The following is a 17,272-nucleotide window of genomic DNA, read 5'->3' on the forward strand; positions in this document are numbered from 1 at the left end:
TAGTTTCTTCTACACTCTCACTCCTGCACTGAAAGGGGCTTTATGTTAATTGTACATTGGTTGTAAAAGATAATTTTGTAATAATCATCTCTGCTCATTTGCATTTAAAGGGACACACACAAAAACGGTGAGTTTTTGCTCACCCTCAAAAAGTGACAATTTTAACATACTATATAAAAATATCTGTGGGGTATTTTGAGCTAAAACTTCACATACACACTCTGGGGACATCAGAACATTTACTTATTTAACATCTTGTGAAAAGGGCATTATACCACCGCTTTAAGCACATTGCATGTTCATAACATGATTAAGCATGTTGCTAGCTTGATTTAACAAAGCCTAGCAACTACCTTTGGACCAATGTGCTAAAACATGATGTTGCTTTAACATACTAACAGCATGTTAAAATACGTTAGCAACATGTTGTTAATTCATGTTAGCAACATGTTAAAACATGATAACAACGTTAATCGTGCTAACAATGTGCTAAAACATGCTAACAATGTTAAAACGATATGGTTAAAGGCTTTAACCATATCGTTTTAACATTGTTAGCATGTTTAACTTAAAGCAGTGGTTCTCAAAGTGTGGGGGATATCAGCAGAAAAGAGAGAGAGAAAAAAAAACAGCCGTTGCAACGGCGTTCAAGTGTGTGAATAGCCGCTTTTATAAAGCGGCATCGGATGTCAATTACACTGAATCGTTTATCTTCAGACCGTTGACTTGTCACAGTTGGAACAAGCACAACATAGAAGTTGCTTGAGATAGCACCTCTCCAGCGGGCCAAATTTTTTTAAAGGTTTAAATGGGGGCGCAACCAGAAAAGTTTGAGAACCACTGGGTTAAAGCATGCTAAAAATATGCTAAAACATGTTAACAATGCGTTATAAAAAATGCTAGTAATACCTGAATTCATGCTAACAACATGCTAGCAATGTGTTAATTCGTGTTATAAATTGTTAGTATTGTGTTAAATCATGCTAGCAAAATGCTTAAAACATGCTAGCAATGTAAAACATGTTTACACAACATGATAAAACACCCTATCTATCTTTCTGTCTATCTCAATATATCAATCTGTTTTCTGATAAACTGTATTGCCTTCTTCAAAACCTTCAAACGTTAACCTTTAAATCTACTTTAAACTTCAAACTACTTTAAACTGAAAACCTTCAAACTTTTAAAACCTTTTCAAACTTGCTGTTCGGGCTTTCTCAAGCCAACATCACAGTTTGTCTTGCAAACTTCTTATAGATGTTGAAATACTTTCTTTTATTCGACCGTATTAGGCAACCTACATGATTCTCCAGAAGAATGTTTTGTTCTGCAACAAATTACACAGTCATACTGTTCCCCAAATGTGAATTTAAAAGTTTGAAAAAATATATTTTTTTTACAAGCATATTATGTTAATTTGTTAGCAATGTACATTTTGCATACTATTACAAGTAGTAATAGTAGTAATTTTAGGATGTTATCAATAAAAATAAAATATGTTAATTAATTTGACTACTTTTATTTTCACCCAAACATGATTTTTATTTTTGCAGTAGGCTATAAACCTTAGGTTAATATTACAAGTATGCCTGATGATAACTGATAATACTTTTTGTCATGGTTGATATGAATATAATGGCTAATATAACAGATATATACTGTTGTCATGTACATTAAAGCTGTAGTCTTCAGGAATAAAACCATGATAATATACAATCTTGATGTTTAATTTTTGCGGAGAATAAATAGGCCTACTTTCTATTAATCCTCTGAAGTTTTTTTTTTTTTTTGCATCTTTTTGCTTTTGGGACTGAATTTATGCTAATTTTAGTATTAAAAAATATGCTAAAATTGTATAATACTGAAAATTTTATCAAGTTAAAATAATAATATTAATTTGAGTACTTTTTTTTTTTTTTACCCAGCAGACTTTTATTTTGAAAATAAATAGTTCAAAAGACGTTGACGTATTTGACGTTGACTAGTACAGGAAGTTCCTTTTAGTTAGTTAGTTGACAGATCTCCTTAATCGATTATCTTATTAGACTTGCATTTTGTGATCGATATGAGGAAGTAAATATGTAATATATCTCAACATTGTTCTAGTTGTACTGTTATGCGTCGCGCTCGATAAGCACAGCGGTGTAGTTTGAGGATGTCGTGCTCGCTGGAGAAGGTGCTCGGCGACGCGAGGACTCTCCTGGAGCGGCTGAAGGAACACGATAACGCCGCGGAGGGTCTCATCGATCAGTCCAGCGTCCTCAGCCAGAAGATACACAGCATGAAGGAGGTCGGAAACACTCTCCCTGACAAGGCATGATATTAAATATCTTACTGACCACCCTACAGAGCACCTGTAGTATGACAAAAAAAGCATGCATTGCATGAATTACAGTTGTTTGTTTGCATGTTATTGCATGTCCATTGCACTATATGATTTATTGCTGCAAAGCATTTGGCTTATAGTGTGTAAGATCTGGGCTGATGAGCAAAGGTTGTAAGTTAGTAACTTAGATACTGCAAAAAAAAAAAAAAATTTACTTGAGAAGCAAAATCACTTCAGATAACGTTAGTGAGTCTTGTCAAAAACAAGTAAGTTTGTGCTTAAAATAAGAAAGACAAAAATATGACAGTGGGGTATGAAAAATAAACTTAATTCAACTGCTTATATTATAAAGGCAGATGTTGTTCTTGTTTTAAGAATAAACTAAATTTTGATAAAAAAAATTCAGAAAACAAGACTTATCTTACGTCATTTTCGTTTGTTTGTTTGTTTGTTAGTATGTATGATGATTTCATAATTAGATATTTGTAATTTAAACAAGACAAAAACATAGAGTAAGAACATAATTTTTGCTGTGCATTAGGACAGGTTAATACAGGAAAATCTGTGGATAAAAGCTTGGTTGGCATGCAATGCAATATACAATTTTTGACTAATAACTGATAATTATTGTTGTGTTATGGCTGATAATTGATATGATGTCTGATTTTATAAATCCTGTTGACATGCACATTAGTCTTTAATTTTGTGCAAAGAACTGTGAAATCAGGAGTAAACTTGATAATATACAATTTTGATGGTTGATTTTTATGAAGTATATTGTTAATGTTCTAGCACCAATCTATTATTTGATCTATTTATATTTTTTGCATTTGGGACTCAATTTAATTTATGCTGATTTCAAGCCTGCAACTAATGATCATTTTGATTTATTATTCGGTTATTTACTTGATTAACTGGATAAAGTTAAATATTCTTCTCTCTCTCTCTCTCTCTCTCTCTCTCTCTCTCTCTCTCTCTCTCTCTCTCTCTCTCTCTCTCTCTCTCTCTCGAAAACAATATATTCAATACACATAAAATGATCCTTTTTAATTATTTACATCAGCAGTTTTATTGTATAGCCCCAGAACCCTGTTTATGTTGCATCCCTATTGACACCAAATGAAGAATAAACAATAACTACCCAATATGAAGCTCTATTTGTCCTGTCTTTAGTACACAGAGGAAGGCACAGAGTATCAGGAGCTGTCCAGATACAAACCTCACGTCCTGCTGGCCCAGGAGAACACCCAAATCAAAGATCTCCAGCAGGAGAACAGAGGCAAAGACAGCTTGAGTTTCTTCATAGTCTCTCACGTTTTGAAAGTGAACCCTTGATTCAACAAGTCTCTGTGCTGTTCACAGATCTCTGGCTGTCTCTGGAGGAGCACCAGTACGCTTTAGAGCTGATCATGGGCCGATACCGAAAGCAGATGCTTCAGCTGATGATGGAAAAGAAAGAGCTGGATACTAAACCTGTGCTCAACCTTCACCAGGATCATGCCAAGGTGCCAACCCCTTGATTTTTCTTTGTAGTTTTCATTACATAAGATGTATGTCCTTTAAAGTGCCGCTGTTATGCTTTTACAAAATATTACCTTTCACGTAGTGTGTAATACAGCTGTTTGTGAATGTAAAAGGTCTGCAAAGTTTCAGAGTGTCTCGGTGTCCCAGTCTCAATTGACCGTTCGCAAAGACCTGCCCCCCTTAGTTACTGTCGCTATGTCCGACAAGCTACGTCGCTCTCACACACACACACCATGTTCTCACGCAGTGAAAAATACATCACGGAGCAGAGAGGAGACTGACAACACGCTGACAGACAGGACAGACCAGGTTACTTTTCGGTTACTTTTGATATTAAACATATTAAACAAAGTCTAATCTTTCAAATTTGGTAATTTTTTTTAAAGAAATGTAAAGAATAAATACAGTTTTGTGGCTCTTTAATGTGCCTGACAGACCACTGTAGAGCATCAGATAAAGCTGCTCGTGAACCGATCATCTCTTCCTTCTAGTTCATTTATAGCATCAAATAAACATGAATGAACATCAGAAGGAATGTTGTTTTAACCGCGGAAAGACGTCAGTACACTCCGCTTCTCAAGTTCAAATCCTCCCATGTTAATCTACTAACTCTCCTGACTGCTTTATCGGACAAAATGGCGGATGGCGAAGTATGATTGGTCAGATCACCTGTCAATCAAGCTTCCTGCGAAGGGTCAATTCCTGCACGAAGCTACGTAGGTTTTAAGGCTGCCACTTTTGAGAAAAATCTAATCCGAACGGATATCAAATATCAAGCAATGTATTCGAATATCTACGAGGCCCGTCCCACCCCCCACCCAAAAAAGAAAAGAAAATTCAAGATACAATCAATCACAAATGTATTAACAGTCTGACAGTTATAAACAGGACTCAGGCCATAGCCTATCTGAAAAAAATTTTTTGGACTTGAAACCGCAGGTTATCAACTTAATCTATATGAAGTGCTAGCCTGGCTAACGCCAGACCCAATTCTCGTTGAGACTTGGGTCTGGGAACCACATGTTCATTTTCTCGTATTTGAGGCGTGGTTTACGAATGCCCGGCGCCGTTTATTGGGTGCTAAGAATGTATCAAAAGCGCCTGTACGTAGCTCATAGCCAATCGTTTCCATTATACCAGATGACGTATGTAGAGCGGCATAAATTACACAAGGAAGAAGACGATGGGTAAGATATTTTTTTGTAAACAATGACGTTCAGCGACTATTGCCGTTTGTGCAAGATAAACATGAGGGTCGAAGGTATATGGATATAAACAAACTGCTTAGTTGTGTCGCATAGATGTCGTCATCGTCTTGCTGCTCCCTCCCTGTTCTGTGATTGGTTCCCTAGATGAGGCGAAAATCTGGTCCATGGTGTCCAGACTGCCTTTCAGCGTGAATAAAATCACGCTGCGCAAAGGCAGTATGGGGAAACCCAGGCTAATGAAGTGCCACTATGCATAGCCAATCACAAAATTAGGCTACATGGAAAAAAACAGAATCGGCACAAACAATAACGTGACAAGGCGTAGCCTCATTAATTTCTTACTATTGTTTGCTAGAAACACCAATCTATCGACGTGATCCGGATTAAGTGCTGCTCTCTTTTTATTGATGATGTTCCCCGCGGTGGAGAACATGCGTTCGGAGCGCACAGACGTGTCTGGCGCACACACAGGTATTTGCGCGTCAATGTTGAGAGAAGAACCTTATGTCTAACGGTTACTTTACCATCTACGGTGCAGAACCCAAAATATTTCCAGACACTGTTTTTTTAGATGAGTTGGGGCGTAATTGTCCGCTCAGGCCGTTCTATGCGTTATCTTCCATTTTCAAAACAGGGTGGCTATGGGCTATTATTCGCTTGATTTGGTCATGGGCCTACGCTACAATACGAGCGCCCGCTACTGGAAGAGATGGCAAACAATAAAATAAAAAACAAACAGTTTATAGACTGTAAAAAATGCGCTTGCACATGGTACTGGATAGTTTATTTATAGTTCGATTACGGATATTTAATGTCATGTCTACTTTGACCCTCAAACACTGTAGTTGTAGCTGAGACTGGAAGAGTTTGGTTCATGTGTCGATATGTTGAGAAGACGCTGTCTTCAGTGCTGTGAAAGCAAATCCACTTTGCTGCACTTCCAAAGCATGAGGAGGACTCGCGCTGGAATTGATACGGTAAAACCATATCACCATAAACCATAGTTACTTTTCATATCACTGTCTATCAAGTGCTGAGGAAGATCCACAGCTGAAATTCAGATATGGTAATGAGCGTTTGGTTTCCGACACACGCTGAAAAGCGGTCGACCAATCAAAACAGACTGAGCCATCTGACCAATCAGAGCGGAAAGGAGGGGTTTAGAGAGACTTAATCTTTTACTGAACCGATTCAAACACTCTGAGAAAAGAGCTGATGCTGCAATGGATATTATGAGAAAATTAAAGGTGCTCTAAGTAACTTATTTTACGTTAACCGAACAGCTTCGGAGTCATTGGAATAGTTATATGACTTTTTTCGGGTTGAATGGTGGTCGTCTCGCACCCCCCGAGCGCCAGTGCACCACACTTGCAACTTTGGGCCGCCGGCCTCCGCGTCAGGAAGTATCGCGTGATATCAAGTCTCGCGATGTAACGAATTGCTTTACGGCACTGCACACATAAGTATCATACACACATTCTAAGTATCATACATACCTCAGTGGACATGGCTCTGTGCGTTCGCCGGCGGCTTCTCTGAAAACAAATGCACGTGACCAGAGGGAGAAGATGGGAGGGGGGAAAGTTGCCAATGGTTTTACGACAGTTTTCTCAAATATCTATTCCGAAACTGTAGGGGGAGCTCTAAAAAGAAACCTGCGAGAAAACAGCAAAGGAATTTCCAAACCTACTGAGTGCTGCTTTAAAGTGTTTTTTTTAACCCTGGATGCATGTAAACCTGTTGTAGGAGACTCCAAAACAAAAATAGCATAATAGAGGCACTTTAAAATAAGTCTGATTCAGTGTTAAAAAATCAGAATGAAACCTAAAAGAAGCTTCTTTTTTTTTTTTTTCAGGAGGTTCAAAACCAGTTGGAGCGGATCTGTGAAATGGGTCAAGTTATGCGTAAGGCTGTACATATGGACGACCAACACTACTGCTCGGTGAAAGAGCGGCTGGCACAGCTCGAAGTATTGGCTTCATTTGATTTTGTCCAATTAGACACTTATAATTTATGCTTTTGTATGTCACCTTTATTTAATATAGCACTTTATACAATAGAAATAGTTTTGAAAGCAGCTTTACATAACAGGAAAGTAATAGAAATAATGATGAAAACATCAAATATGAGACTAATTTAAATTCTGCTGTAAAGCAGCTTTAAAAATACAGATGCTGCGTCCCAATTCGCCTACTTATACTACGCCCTAAAAGTATGTAGGCCTACTCTTTTTGTGAAGGGATAAGAACATACTTTTGAGTGTCTAGCAAAAGAGTAGGCAAGCTTTGGGACATACTACTTCGTCAACTTTAATGGACAGCCCTGTCGCTTAGTCCACGTAAACTGGCCTGTCAATCATCTTGTCACAGTTGAAATCCTCCATTCAATCCACTGATCTATATAATGTCATTATATAGATCAGTGATTCAATCCAATTTGATTTCCTACCGTTTCGGAGAGAAATGTAGTAGCACGCTGATCTGCCAGTCGCAGGTCTTTCATGCGGAGACTCTCCTCATGTGTTTGCAGTTTGAATATAATGCTGCATTTAAAAGTTAATGTCTAAATGTATCTTTACAAAAGTTCACAAGCTGCTGCAGATGAAATTTAATGTGGACAACATGGAATAAATAGATTTTCGTCAGGTTAGATACTGATAATTAATCACTCAAACCCCTTTATCTAAACCTCTCTACATAACCGGCGGACTCGTTCATCCTCCATGTCTGTAGTTTTTAAACACTTTTTACTCGTGTTTGTAGTTCTAATCGATATTTGTGGGCAATATTTGAGTGTGCATCGATCTGCACTTCGGATTCTGACCGGAAATAGTAGACCATCCGGGTATCTTTGGAACACTAATTTCAACATACTACGATTTGGGACGTACTAATTCTTAATTTTTGACTACTATTTAGGACGGATAGTATGCGAATTGGGACGCACCGAGAGTCATTATTCAGCTCAAGTTAGTTCAGTGTTGATTAAATTTATGAAACTAGTTTAATTCTGCTGTAAGCTCTACAGAAGACTAGTGTTATGTAGCTTCATTTAGTGTCAGTATAACCAATAATATTGCTGAATATTCAGAGTATGTTAATATAACATCTTTTTGTTGATGCAGATTGAAAACAAAGAGCTGAGGGATCTTCTGTCCATCAGCAGCAGCGCCGTGAGGCCGAATAGAGAGGAGACAAACCCGCCAGAGACGGATGAGAAGCTGGACTCCGAGTCTGAATAGAGGGAATGTTTCTTTAGATGGCAGTTTGTGTGTTAGTATGTCGGGTGACCTGACGTTAAAATCTGTATTGGGTTTTCTAGTGTTCTTTTGAACTGTCCTGGTTTAGCTTCCTGCTGCCCGATGATGCACTTTCTGATGTTTATTGTTGTTATTGATGCTGATGTTCTTGTTCTGAAAAATTCAGTTTTAATAACAGGGTTCGTTAAATGTGCATTTTAGATCAAATCTGCCTCTATTTCTATTTGCATTTTCAACAACAAAAAAATTGTTTTATTTAAAAATGCGATTTTTTGGCTTAAATGGAGTTGTAGCTTTACCTTTAGCGGGTTTATAGGTCTTCTTAGGTCACATGATTGAATTGATGGTGCATTCTGTAATTGTGAAAACAGATTATTAGCAGACCTATTAACCGACCTCAGCGTAAGATAGTCACATCGTTTAGAAAGTTGTGTGTATCGGCAGTATTGCATCGGTAAACAGTTTGATGTGATGATCTTGTACACTTCCAGTGACCAGAATCTTCTTAAAATCTTCTTTTTATTGTAAATTGTTGTATTTTCATCTCAGGAAAGCAATCATGTGTACCACAGTTGTTATTTTGTATAACTCAATATGTAAAAAAAATAAATAGAAATATTCAAGTTTAAACCTGAGTTTTATATTACATTATAAGGTTGATATTTATATGATGAGTCATAATGAAGTATGAATGTTTTGTCATTTTCAAAACTTAGGAACCATCGACAGTTAATTTCACTTAATAATTGTAAAAAAAAAAAACTAACTTTTAATCTACAGAAATCAAACATTTTATTACATTTACTAATTTCTGCATACAGTATGATTTGCTTTTGTATCAAAACAGCCAGTTTGGAGGACTGGGTCTTTTTAAATAAATCTCATTTTATTTAGTTTGCTTGCTTAAAATACTTAAAATGCATTATTATTATTTTTTAAACTGAAATGTCTGATTATCAAGCTATTACACACTTGTGTTGTACGCAGTCAAAAGTCACCAAACACCTGAAATGTAACTTTTTTTCCCAGTAAAATAATGTAATATATTTTTGTTCGATTATTTTTGTCTATTTTGCACACCTCCATTGCTGTGGCCTTTTATTCTGCATGGTGGCTGGTTGCACCAAAAAAAATCTCGTATTCTATAATTATTTTTATTTTTTTCGTATTCTCTGCCTATTTCATATGGTAAACAACACAGGTGACACAAGTGAATTTTTTTCACAATTTAGCTTACGTTTATTTGGTCACATGGACATAGCGACTAACGCAAAAGCTCGTACCATTCCAATGAAGTAGCAATAAAAATTAAATAAAATAATTCGGTCACAGGGGGTTAATCAGATGGTTGATACAAAATGTATCAGAGGGTTAATACAAAATTTTCATTAAAATTTTAATTTTTCTCGTGATATAATTTTGTACGTGGGCGTCAATCATATTTAAGGGGCAGTTCACTCAAAAATGAAAATGTTGTCATTACTTACCAACCCTTAAGTTGATCCGAGCCTGTATGAGTTTCTTTCTTCTGTTAAATACAAACGAATCTATTTTGAAGAATGTTTGTAATCACACAGTGGATGCACCATTGACTTCCATAGTAGGAAAAAAAAATACCATGGAAGTCAACGGTCTGGTTATCAACATTCTTCAAAATATCTTATTTTGTGTTCAACAGAAGAAAGAAGCTCATACAGGTTTGGAACAACTTGCGGGTGAGTAAATGATGATGGAATTATTATTATTTTGGTAAACTATCCCTTTAACTAAACTTGCCTTGTTCCCCCGCCTGTCCAGCTGGTGGCGCCATCATGCAGCGCGAATATACTTACACTGTCGGCGAAGGAAAGTATGACAGAGTTCTAGTGCAGCCTTCAAGCTAAAGTCATCCAGTCTGCTGTCACCATGTCTGAGAAAGAGATCGGCCGAAAGTGGGATCGCTGCCTCGCAGACTGCGCTATTAAAGTCGGTAAGGATTGGTTTTATTTCATAATCTGCTTAATTCACACGGCAGGAGGTCAAGTCCGTGTAGGACACTCAGGTCATTGATAAGATACGACGCTCACTCGCACATCGGATTTGACTCAAAACGGTGTGAACTTGCGGTAACTTACACCCATAAATCCTGTCTTAAGTTTGTAACTCGTTATGATTTGAGAGCGTATTAGGCTTTGAGAACTAATGTTTTTGTGTTATATTAAAAAAGGTGCTACGTGAATGACTACTAGGACCGCCTTCTACTAATCTCGTCATGGTTTAGTTACTATGGCAGTGACACACTACTAGTACTATGGGTAGTTACTGTAGTATTTTGGACATGATACAATGGTATATCCATGGTTTGAAGCGTTTTGGAGTGTTTTTCTATAGTATGATCATAGTATTTTCTTTAAATACAATGCATATCAAAGTACCATGGCATTGCAATCTCTAACACCATCACAGTGCCACTGCCAAGAGTCATTTTGTAATATAGCCTAATGGTTTTGTTTTCTCTTGTAGGTACCGGGCTGGGTCTAGGAATTGTGTTCTCTGTTGTATTCTTCAAGCGTAAGTATTTTATAGTATGCCTTGTGTAAACCAGACTATGTCTTCATCCATCTTAATATATCAAGATGCTTTTGCAGGCCGGACGTCGCCCATTGTCTTTGGTACAGGACTGGGTCTTGGCATGGCGTATTCCAACTGCCAGAATGACTTCAAGTCACATTATGTACTGCACAGTAACGTCGCTAAGGTTTGTGTTTTTGATTTATAGAGATATCTCACCATTACCTTGCAGTTCATGTGGCAAAAATATCAGTTTGCAATGCATTGAAGACCTTGGGCTCATTTGTCAAAACACGCATAGAACTAGAGACCCCAGAGTTGGTCAGATTACTATTCAGGACCACCTCTATGAGTGTGCCAAATTTGATAATTTTCCTACAAATACTGTTACACTCCCATGGCAGATGAATAATTAATATGGAGTGCAAATAGTCTACCTTGTTGGCAGAGGCCATTTACATTAATGCCAGACAAAATTACGTAAGACACTGGATTGTCCACAGTAACAATAGTTTAGTGGTAAGGACGGTGCATGGCAGAAAGTTTTGACACAACTTGACCCGAGCTAACATCCTTTTTTTGCCGAACTCATTCAAACTCCCTTTTCCCGTCACATATCAGATCGAAAGGCTTTTTTTTTTTCAATAAAAATGACGAAAATATTCAAAAGTGGAAATAAAGTGTCTAACGTGTTTAATAATAAAGTGTTTATTGGATAGGAGTAGGGAGGGCTTTATTGTCCCAATAAGGCGATATCCATTTAATAATTTAAAAAAATATAATCATTTACACTCTGTTATTATTGTATACCGTTTAATCTACAACAACACTGAGGTGCAAGTACTATCTGCCAGTATTTATATGTATAAATAGAATATTTTGCTATTTAAACTTGGTGTACATAGCCACAGCCATAATAATTATAATTTATTGGTATTATAAGAAGAATAAAGTTAACGAACACTTTCAGTGCTTGGTTACTAATTATCCTAAATGTGAATGTATTAAAATATTTGTATGAATAATTTCTAAAATAAAATCAGTAATATTTTATCATTTCGATGAACCGTTTTGTTAATATTTAGAATTGGATTGTAGGTTTTGATTAAGTTTGTTATTTTAGTACTTCAACTTAAACTAAATGGGAAATGTTTCCTTGGCAAATAGCTAGCTTAATGTTTTGTTTTGTTTTTTAATTTAGTTTGACAACACTGACAAAAGGGTACTTTAGCCCGTCTATATAATAATTTGTTCAATTATGTTCAGTTGTTACAATGTGTTTTTAAAATTAAATATTCAAAGAAAATCATTGGATATGTTCTGAACACAGCACGTTATGAGATAGTGTAACATACAATACAATAAAATTTTTATTTTTATAGCACATTTAAAACAACTGCCGTTAACCAAAGTGCTTTCCAGCATAATAAATACAACAAAAGCAATTACATAGTCATACAAACAAAATTAAATCCTGTTCACCCTAATCAGTTCTAAAAGCCATACCAAAAAGCTACAACTTCAAACTAGACTTTTGATTTATGAATATGTAGCCAGAATATTGTTATACACGCAGATGATCACTGTACACACTTGCTTTGTTTAAAATCACTTAAAAATCAAGTCATCTTTGGACCAATGCATAAAAATTGTATGTATGCTTTTCTTTGGTTGACTGTATGTGCTCTTTCACATCAGTTTCTACACAATGATTTGTTTGTCACCTTTACCATACGATCATGCATGGAATCTCAAGACATTTGAAGTGTTTAAATCCTGACCGCTGTTTTCTCTTCTCTTTCAGGAGCAGTAGAGTTGCATCAGTTATGGATTCTGTCATCTGCCTTTTCTTATTTGAAGCCTGGCTGCTTTGTCAGTCTGGATGTCATTCTCTCTCCATAATATACATGTTCTTGTACAGGACAGTCTGTGGTTATTTAATAAAATGATAAAGGAGATTTGAAGTTTGCAAAGGATGACATGAATGTGATTTTATTCTCTCTCTTTAATTTATATATATATTTTTTAAATGACCCTACAGTATCATTTCAAAAATCAGTGATAGCAACCCACATTGTCATCAGCTTTTGACCCAGGCCAAGATGATTTTTGGCAACCATGTAGAACTAGTGCACTTATGCTTAAAGCAAAAAACATGCTTTGTGTTCAGAGCAGTGTTGGCATGGTGACAGTTCTCCAGTTGTGAAGTACAAGCATACTTTTTTCTTTTTTTCTGCTGTGCTATTAATAATTGTATAAATTTGTTTCCTTTTATCCAAAGGTAGATCTACATATCGAAATAAGTTCCCATGCATTGTTCAGAATTAAGTCTTTAAAGAATGATCGCAGGCATGTTAATGCTCATACAATTACAAATATTAAATGTATCATCTCTTGCATTTGTCAAAGGTATTCACAACTGTACAGCAGTTTAGGAAGACCGTCGTTTCAGCTTCTCTTTTGGAATAAACTTTGATTTCAAAACCCTTTGATTGTTTGTCAGATCATCAACATTACAAATGTCCATTCAAATATGCAAATTAAGAACTATAGCATGCAGTTGATTACCACAGAACACAATCAGTTTGTAAAAAGAAAAAAACAAAACAAACAATGAGTTATGCATTTGGAAGTCTGACCAATAACTCATGTACAATCACACAGATTGCAAAAAAAAAATTTATATAGATTTATAAGATACGGGAAAGAAAAAACATACTTGTAAAATAACATTTTAATTCACTTTCTTTCTTTTTTTTTGCACATTTTCGCACAAATTTACATAAGCCTTTTGTAAGATGTTAAATGGGTGCTTCAATTAACCCTGAATAATGATTGGCTGTGAATGTGCATAAAGTCGCATTAAGAGCACAATACTCAGACACGCTTAATGCCCAGCGGCCGAGTGCGGATCCTGCAGGCACCCTGAAGTGGACGATACAGGGATTAGGAGGGCAAAAGGAACAGCAAAGACGCCAACACAGTTAACTCTAGTGCACTCGTCCGCTCCCTTTTACTCAATTACAGCCACACAATTACTGAATAAAGAACGTTGAGCTCATAAAAATGCATAGAAAGCAAAAAGAAATCCACCTCGACGGGAAGAACCGGACCGAGATAAGTTTGTTTTTTAATTCACTCATCTAAAAATATCTCAATGGTAGTCTTGCTCTTGTAACACTCCCTCTCTTTCTCACACACTCTTGTACTGAAACCCACCTCTCAGTTGCCCTCCCCCAAAGAGTGTCATCATGACACGTAGCTTTGAAATACTCTGACAGGAACAGAATTGCTCATACCGGTGCTAAGCATTGAAGAAGCCAGACTATGGACAAGGAAATGTGTCATTTTATTGCTTTGCTCATCTCATCTTAACAAATGGAGTGATGGCAGCTGAATATCCTCGCACTGATGTGACTGAGGCGCACAGAGGGAGTGAAACCACCAACCTTGCCAAAGGGAAAGATGGAAAGGATTACTATAAACGGGACATCTTGATCTTTTTCACCACCTGAGGTGGTCTGCGTTGGATTCAGTGACCCGCAGATGAACGGCTTCACATTCAGCATCACTCTCTCAATGCACTTGAAAAACCCTGGATGTGTGTTCGCTTCATTGAGACCTGAGGAAGCGCACACAGTCCTATTCAACTCTTCGATGATGAGTGGCTCACCTCTCCCTCGAGTAGAGGCAGCATCAGGTGCAGATCCCTGGAACGCTCACAGGAGCTTCAATGACAGCGGTACTATCGGTGATGGTTGGAGCATTAGTGGCAGCGGTCCCTGGCTTCTCGCAGTCATGCTTTCCCTCATAATTCTGGTGACAGCTTGTGGGAACATTTTGCTGATTGCCTTGGTGTTCGCACATCGGTCGCTGCGCTGCACCTCCAATTGCTTCCTGGTGTCCCTATTTCTGTCAGACTTGATGGTGGCTCTGGTCGTGATGCCTCCTGCTATGCTCAACGTGCTGTGCGGGACCTGGGTGCTGGCGCCTGGATTCTGCCCCGTCTGGCTTTGCTTCGACGTGATGTGCTGTAGTGCTTCCATCCTCAACTTGTGTGTCATCAGTCTGGACCGCTACCTCCTCATTATCTCTCCATTGCGATACAAACAGCACATGACCCCGCCCCGTGCCTTGCTGCTGGTGGGCGGGGCTTGGGGGTTGGCAGCGCTTACGTCTTTCCTGCCAATCAAGATGGACTGGCACAGCCTGGGTCGCGTGCAAGACCTTTCCGAGCACTATCCCACCAACGCCACAGTCTCGCCGTTGAGTTCCTTCTACCCCTCTTCATACTTCCAGCTTTCCACGTCAGGGACGCCGTCCACACAGTGCCGCCTGCGGGTGACTCTCCCCTTCGCCCTCGTGGCGACCTTTCTCACCTTCTTCTTGCCCTCGTCGGCCATCTGTTTCACCTACTGCCGGATCCTGTTGGCGGCCAGAAGACAGGCACGACAGGTGGAGGCACTTACTCATCCTCCTTACCCACATCACTCACATGGTGAACCATCTCATCCTCCGTCTCCCGGTCACGCTGTGCATGATGGAGACGACTACAGCCATCAGGAGCCACCCGTGCTGCGGCATGGTCCGGTGAGAAGTCCTGAGTCAGAGAAAAAAATGCGACATGAATTCAATTTGTGAAGTAGCAAGTATCAAAAAAAAAAAAGTTATTAGATGCAAATTTTGATGGATGTCTTGCTTTATGTATGTGTGCAAATTCTTGCTGTGAACTCTCGACAAACTAAGCCACTTGGAGTGTATGCATTCTCAAGCTGTTCTGGCCTATTATTCATTCACAAACACAACACTTATGCAAGTGAAGGTTGTGCCTTTGCTGACAATGCATTGTGTAGAGAGAGTGTAGAGAAATCCTTGTACCTTAAAACACAAAAAGAAGGGTGAAAGGAAAAGGAAATTTGGACTAGAACAGAAAGTAAAGAGAGATGTTCGAAGATGAGGAAGTGCGAAAAGGGAGGGTAGAACTTTTTCAATAGCAAAGACCTTGTGAGGCACTCTCACTTTCAAAAGCTTTCATCTAGGAGAGGGAAAGGCATAAATAATTACCCCAGGCCAAGGTAACATTATTTCCCATCTCTTGGCAGGCGAATCACTGTGAAATCTCTATGAATATATTCTTCTCTCTCTCCCCGTCTCTTGTTCTCAGTTGTCGGTGAACAGCGAGCGCAGACTGGCACACAGGCAAAGGAAGAGAGCTCTGAAAGCCAGCCTAACCCTGGGAGTGCTCCTGGGTCTCTTCTTCAGTGCCTGGCTTCCCTTTTTTATCACCAACATGGCACAGGTCAGTCCACAAATCACACTTAAGAAACATCTCATTCACGTTGATAGTGAACCCTACCTTGACCTTAACAAGTACGCAACAAAATAAATGGATTGGCTGGCAAATTAATTCCAATGTGACAAATTGATAAAGAGAAATGTTCCTATTTAGTTGAGCTAGCTCTCAAGTTGTCAGCGATCCTGTCCCCCCCATCTGTGTCCCTCACTTTGCTCAGATTTTGAGCTTCTGGGCAAGCCTGTCTCTAGCCCTTCTTCACACACAATATGGCGTGTGAATAGCACTCCATCTTTGTCTCTTACTCTCACTTTCTTCATTCGTGGCATCCCAACATCCTCTTCCGATGAACTAGACATCTTTGACCTTTTCCACCTCTTTTGGTATTGAGTCTCAACCACATTCTGTATTCACGTTGTGATCTAAGACCTTTTATTCTGTACATTCAGGCAGTGTGTGAGTGCATACCACCCTCCTTCTTCGACGCCATCACCTGGTTGGGCTACTGTAACAGCACCATGAACCCAATTATATATCCAATGTTCATGAGGGATTTCAAGAGGGCTTTGGCACGGCTTCTACCCTGCTGTTCTTCATCTCAAGCCCCTCGTAGGCCATCACTGCCACTTTCCCTTTCTCTGCGCAACTCAGGAGAACCGCAACTGCCCACCGAACCCCCTTCCCTCGTGTCTGACCCGCCGCAACTACCAGCGACGGCCACGGACGCCGTTAACCTTCTCGACGCTGAACACGCCGGGATCGACCTGCCTCTGCTGCTGCCCAACCAGGTCGATGCGCTGGACGATTGAGACCACAAATGAATGCAATATACTGTTGACTGCAAGATGTGTGACTTATAATTATAGGTTTGTGAGAAAATGTGTTAAAACATACCGTGCTAAAAAAATCAATGGGATATGTTTTAATGGGTTAGTCGTGCATAAACTGGGAGGCTGCATCGTTCCTTAAGCTAGATCACAGAGATTGTACATTTAGTACGGTCTCAACACGCATCCCGCTTCATTCATTACCATAACAACCAAAACAACAGATGGATAAAGCAGACGAGAGCGAAAGAAATCTCACTAATACCTCACACAATGTCAAGTGGG

At 38.6% G+C, this 17,272-nt stretch overlaps 3 protein-coding genes across 4 annotated transcripts; all 3 read left to right on the forward strand.

The window, feature by feature from the left end:
* The first annotated feature begins 1,921 nt into the window (after positions 1–1,921).
* On the forward strand, positions 1,922–9,371 carry sike1 (suppressor of IKBKE 1). 2 transcript variants are annotated; one of them, XM_079587580.1, is made up of 5 exons: positions 1,922–2,290; positions 3,500–3,605; positions 3,689–3,831; positions 6,914–7,027; positions 8,183–8,944. In XM_079587580.1, the coding sequence occupies exons 1-5, from the start codon at positions 2,156–2,158 to the stop codon at positions 8,297–8,299; spliced, it is 615 nt and encodes a 204-aa protein (XP_079443706.1). In that variant the 5' UTR covers positions 1,922–2,155; the 3' UTR covers positions 8,300–8,944. The 2 variants fall into 2 exon arrangements, with proteins under 2 accessions (XP_079443706.1, XP_079443705.1); XM_079587579.1 differs by having other exon boundaries at positions 1,950–2,314; positions 8,183–9,371.
* A 756-nt stretch (positions 9,372–10,127) lies between these two features.
* micos10 (mitochondrial contact site and cristae organizing system subunit 10) lies at positions 10,128–13,354 on the forward strand. Its single transcript, XM_079587582.1, has 4 exons — positions 10,128–10,286; positions 10,820–10,867; positions 10,945–11,054; positions 12,672–13,354. The coding sequence occupies exons 1-4, from the start codon at positions 10,223–10,225 to the stop codon at positions 12,678–12,680; spliced, it is 231 nt and encodes a 76-aa protein (XP_079443708.1). The 5' UTR covers positions 10,128–10,222; the 3' UTR covers positions 12,681–13,354.
* A 31-nt stretch (positions 13,355–13,385) lies between these two features.
* On the forward strand, positions 13,386–17,110 carry htr6 (5-hydroxytryptamine (serotonin) receptor 6). Its single transcript, XM_079587584.1, has 3 exons — positions 13,386–15,457; positions 16,032–16,166; positions 16,610–17,110. The coding sequence occupies exons 1-3, from the start codon at positions 14,414–14,416 to the stop codon at positions 16,967–16,969; spliced, it is 1,539 nt and encodes a 512-aa protein (XP_079443710.1). The 5' UTR covers positions 13,386–14,413; the 3' UTR covers positions 16,970–17,110.
* Positions 17,111–17,272: the final 162 nt, after the last annotated feature.

The sequence above is a fragment of the Phoxinus phoxinus genome (assembly GCF_949152265.1).
Source record: "Phoxinus phoxinus genome assembly, chromosome: 18".
Classification (NCBI taxonomy): Eukaryota; Metazoa; Chordata; class Actinopteri; order Cypriniformes; family Leuciscidae; genus Phoxinus; species Phoxinus phoxinus.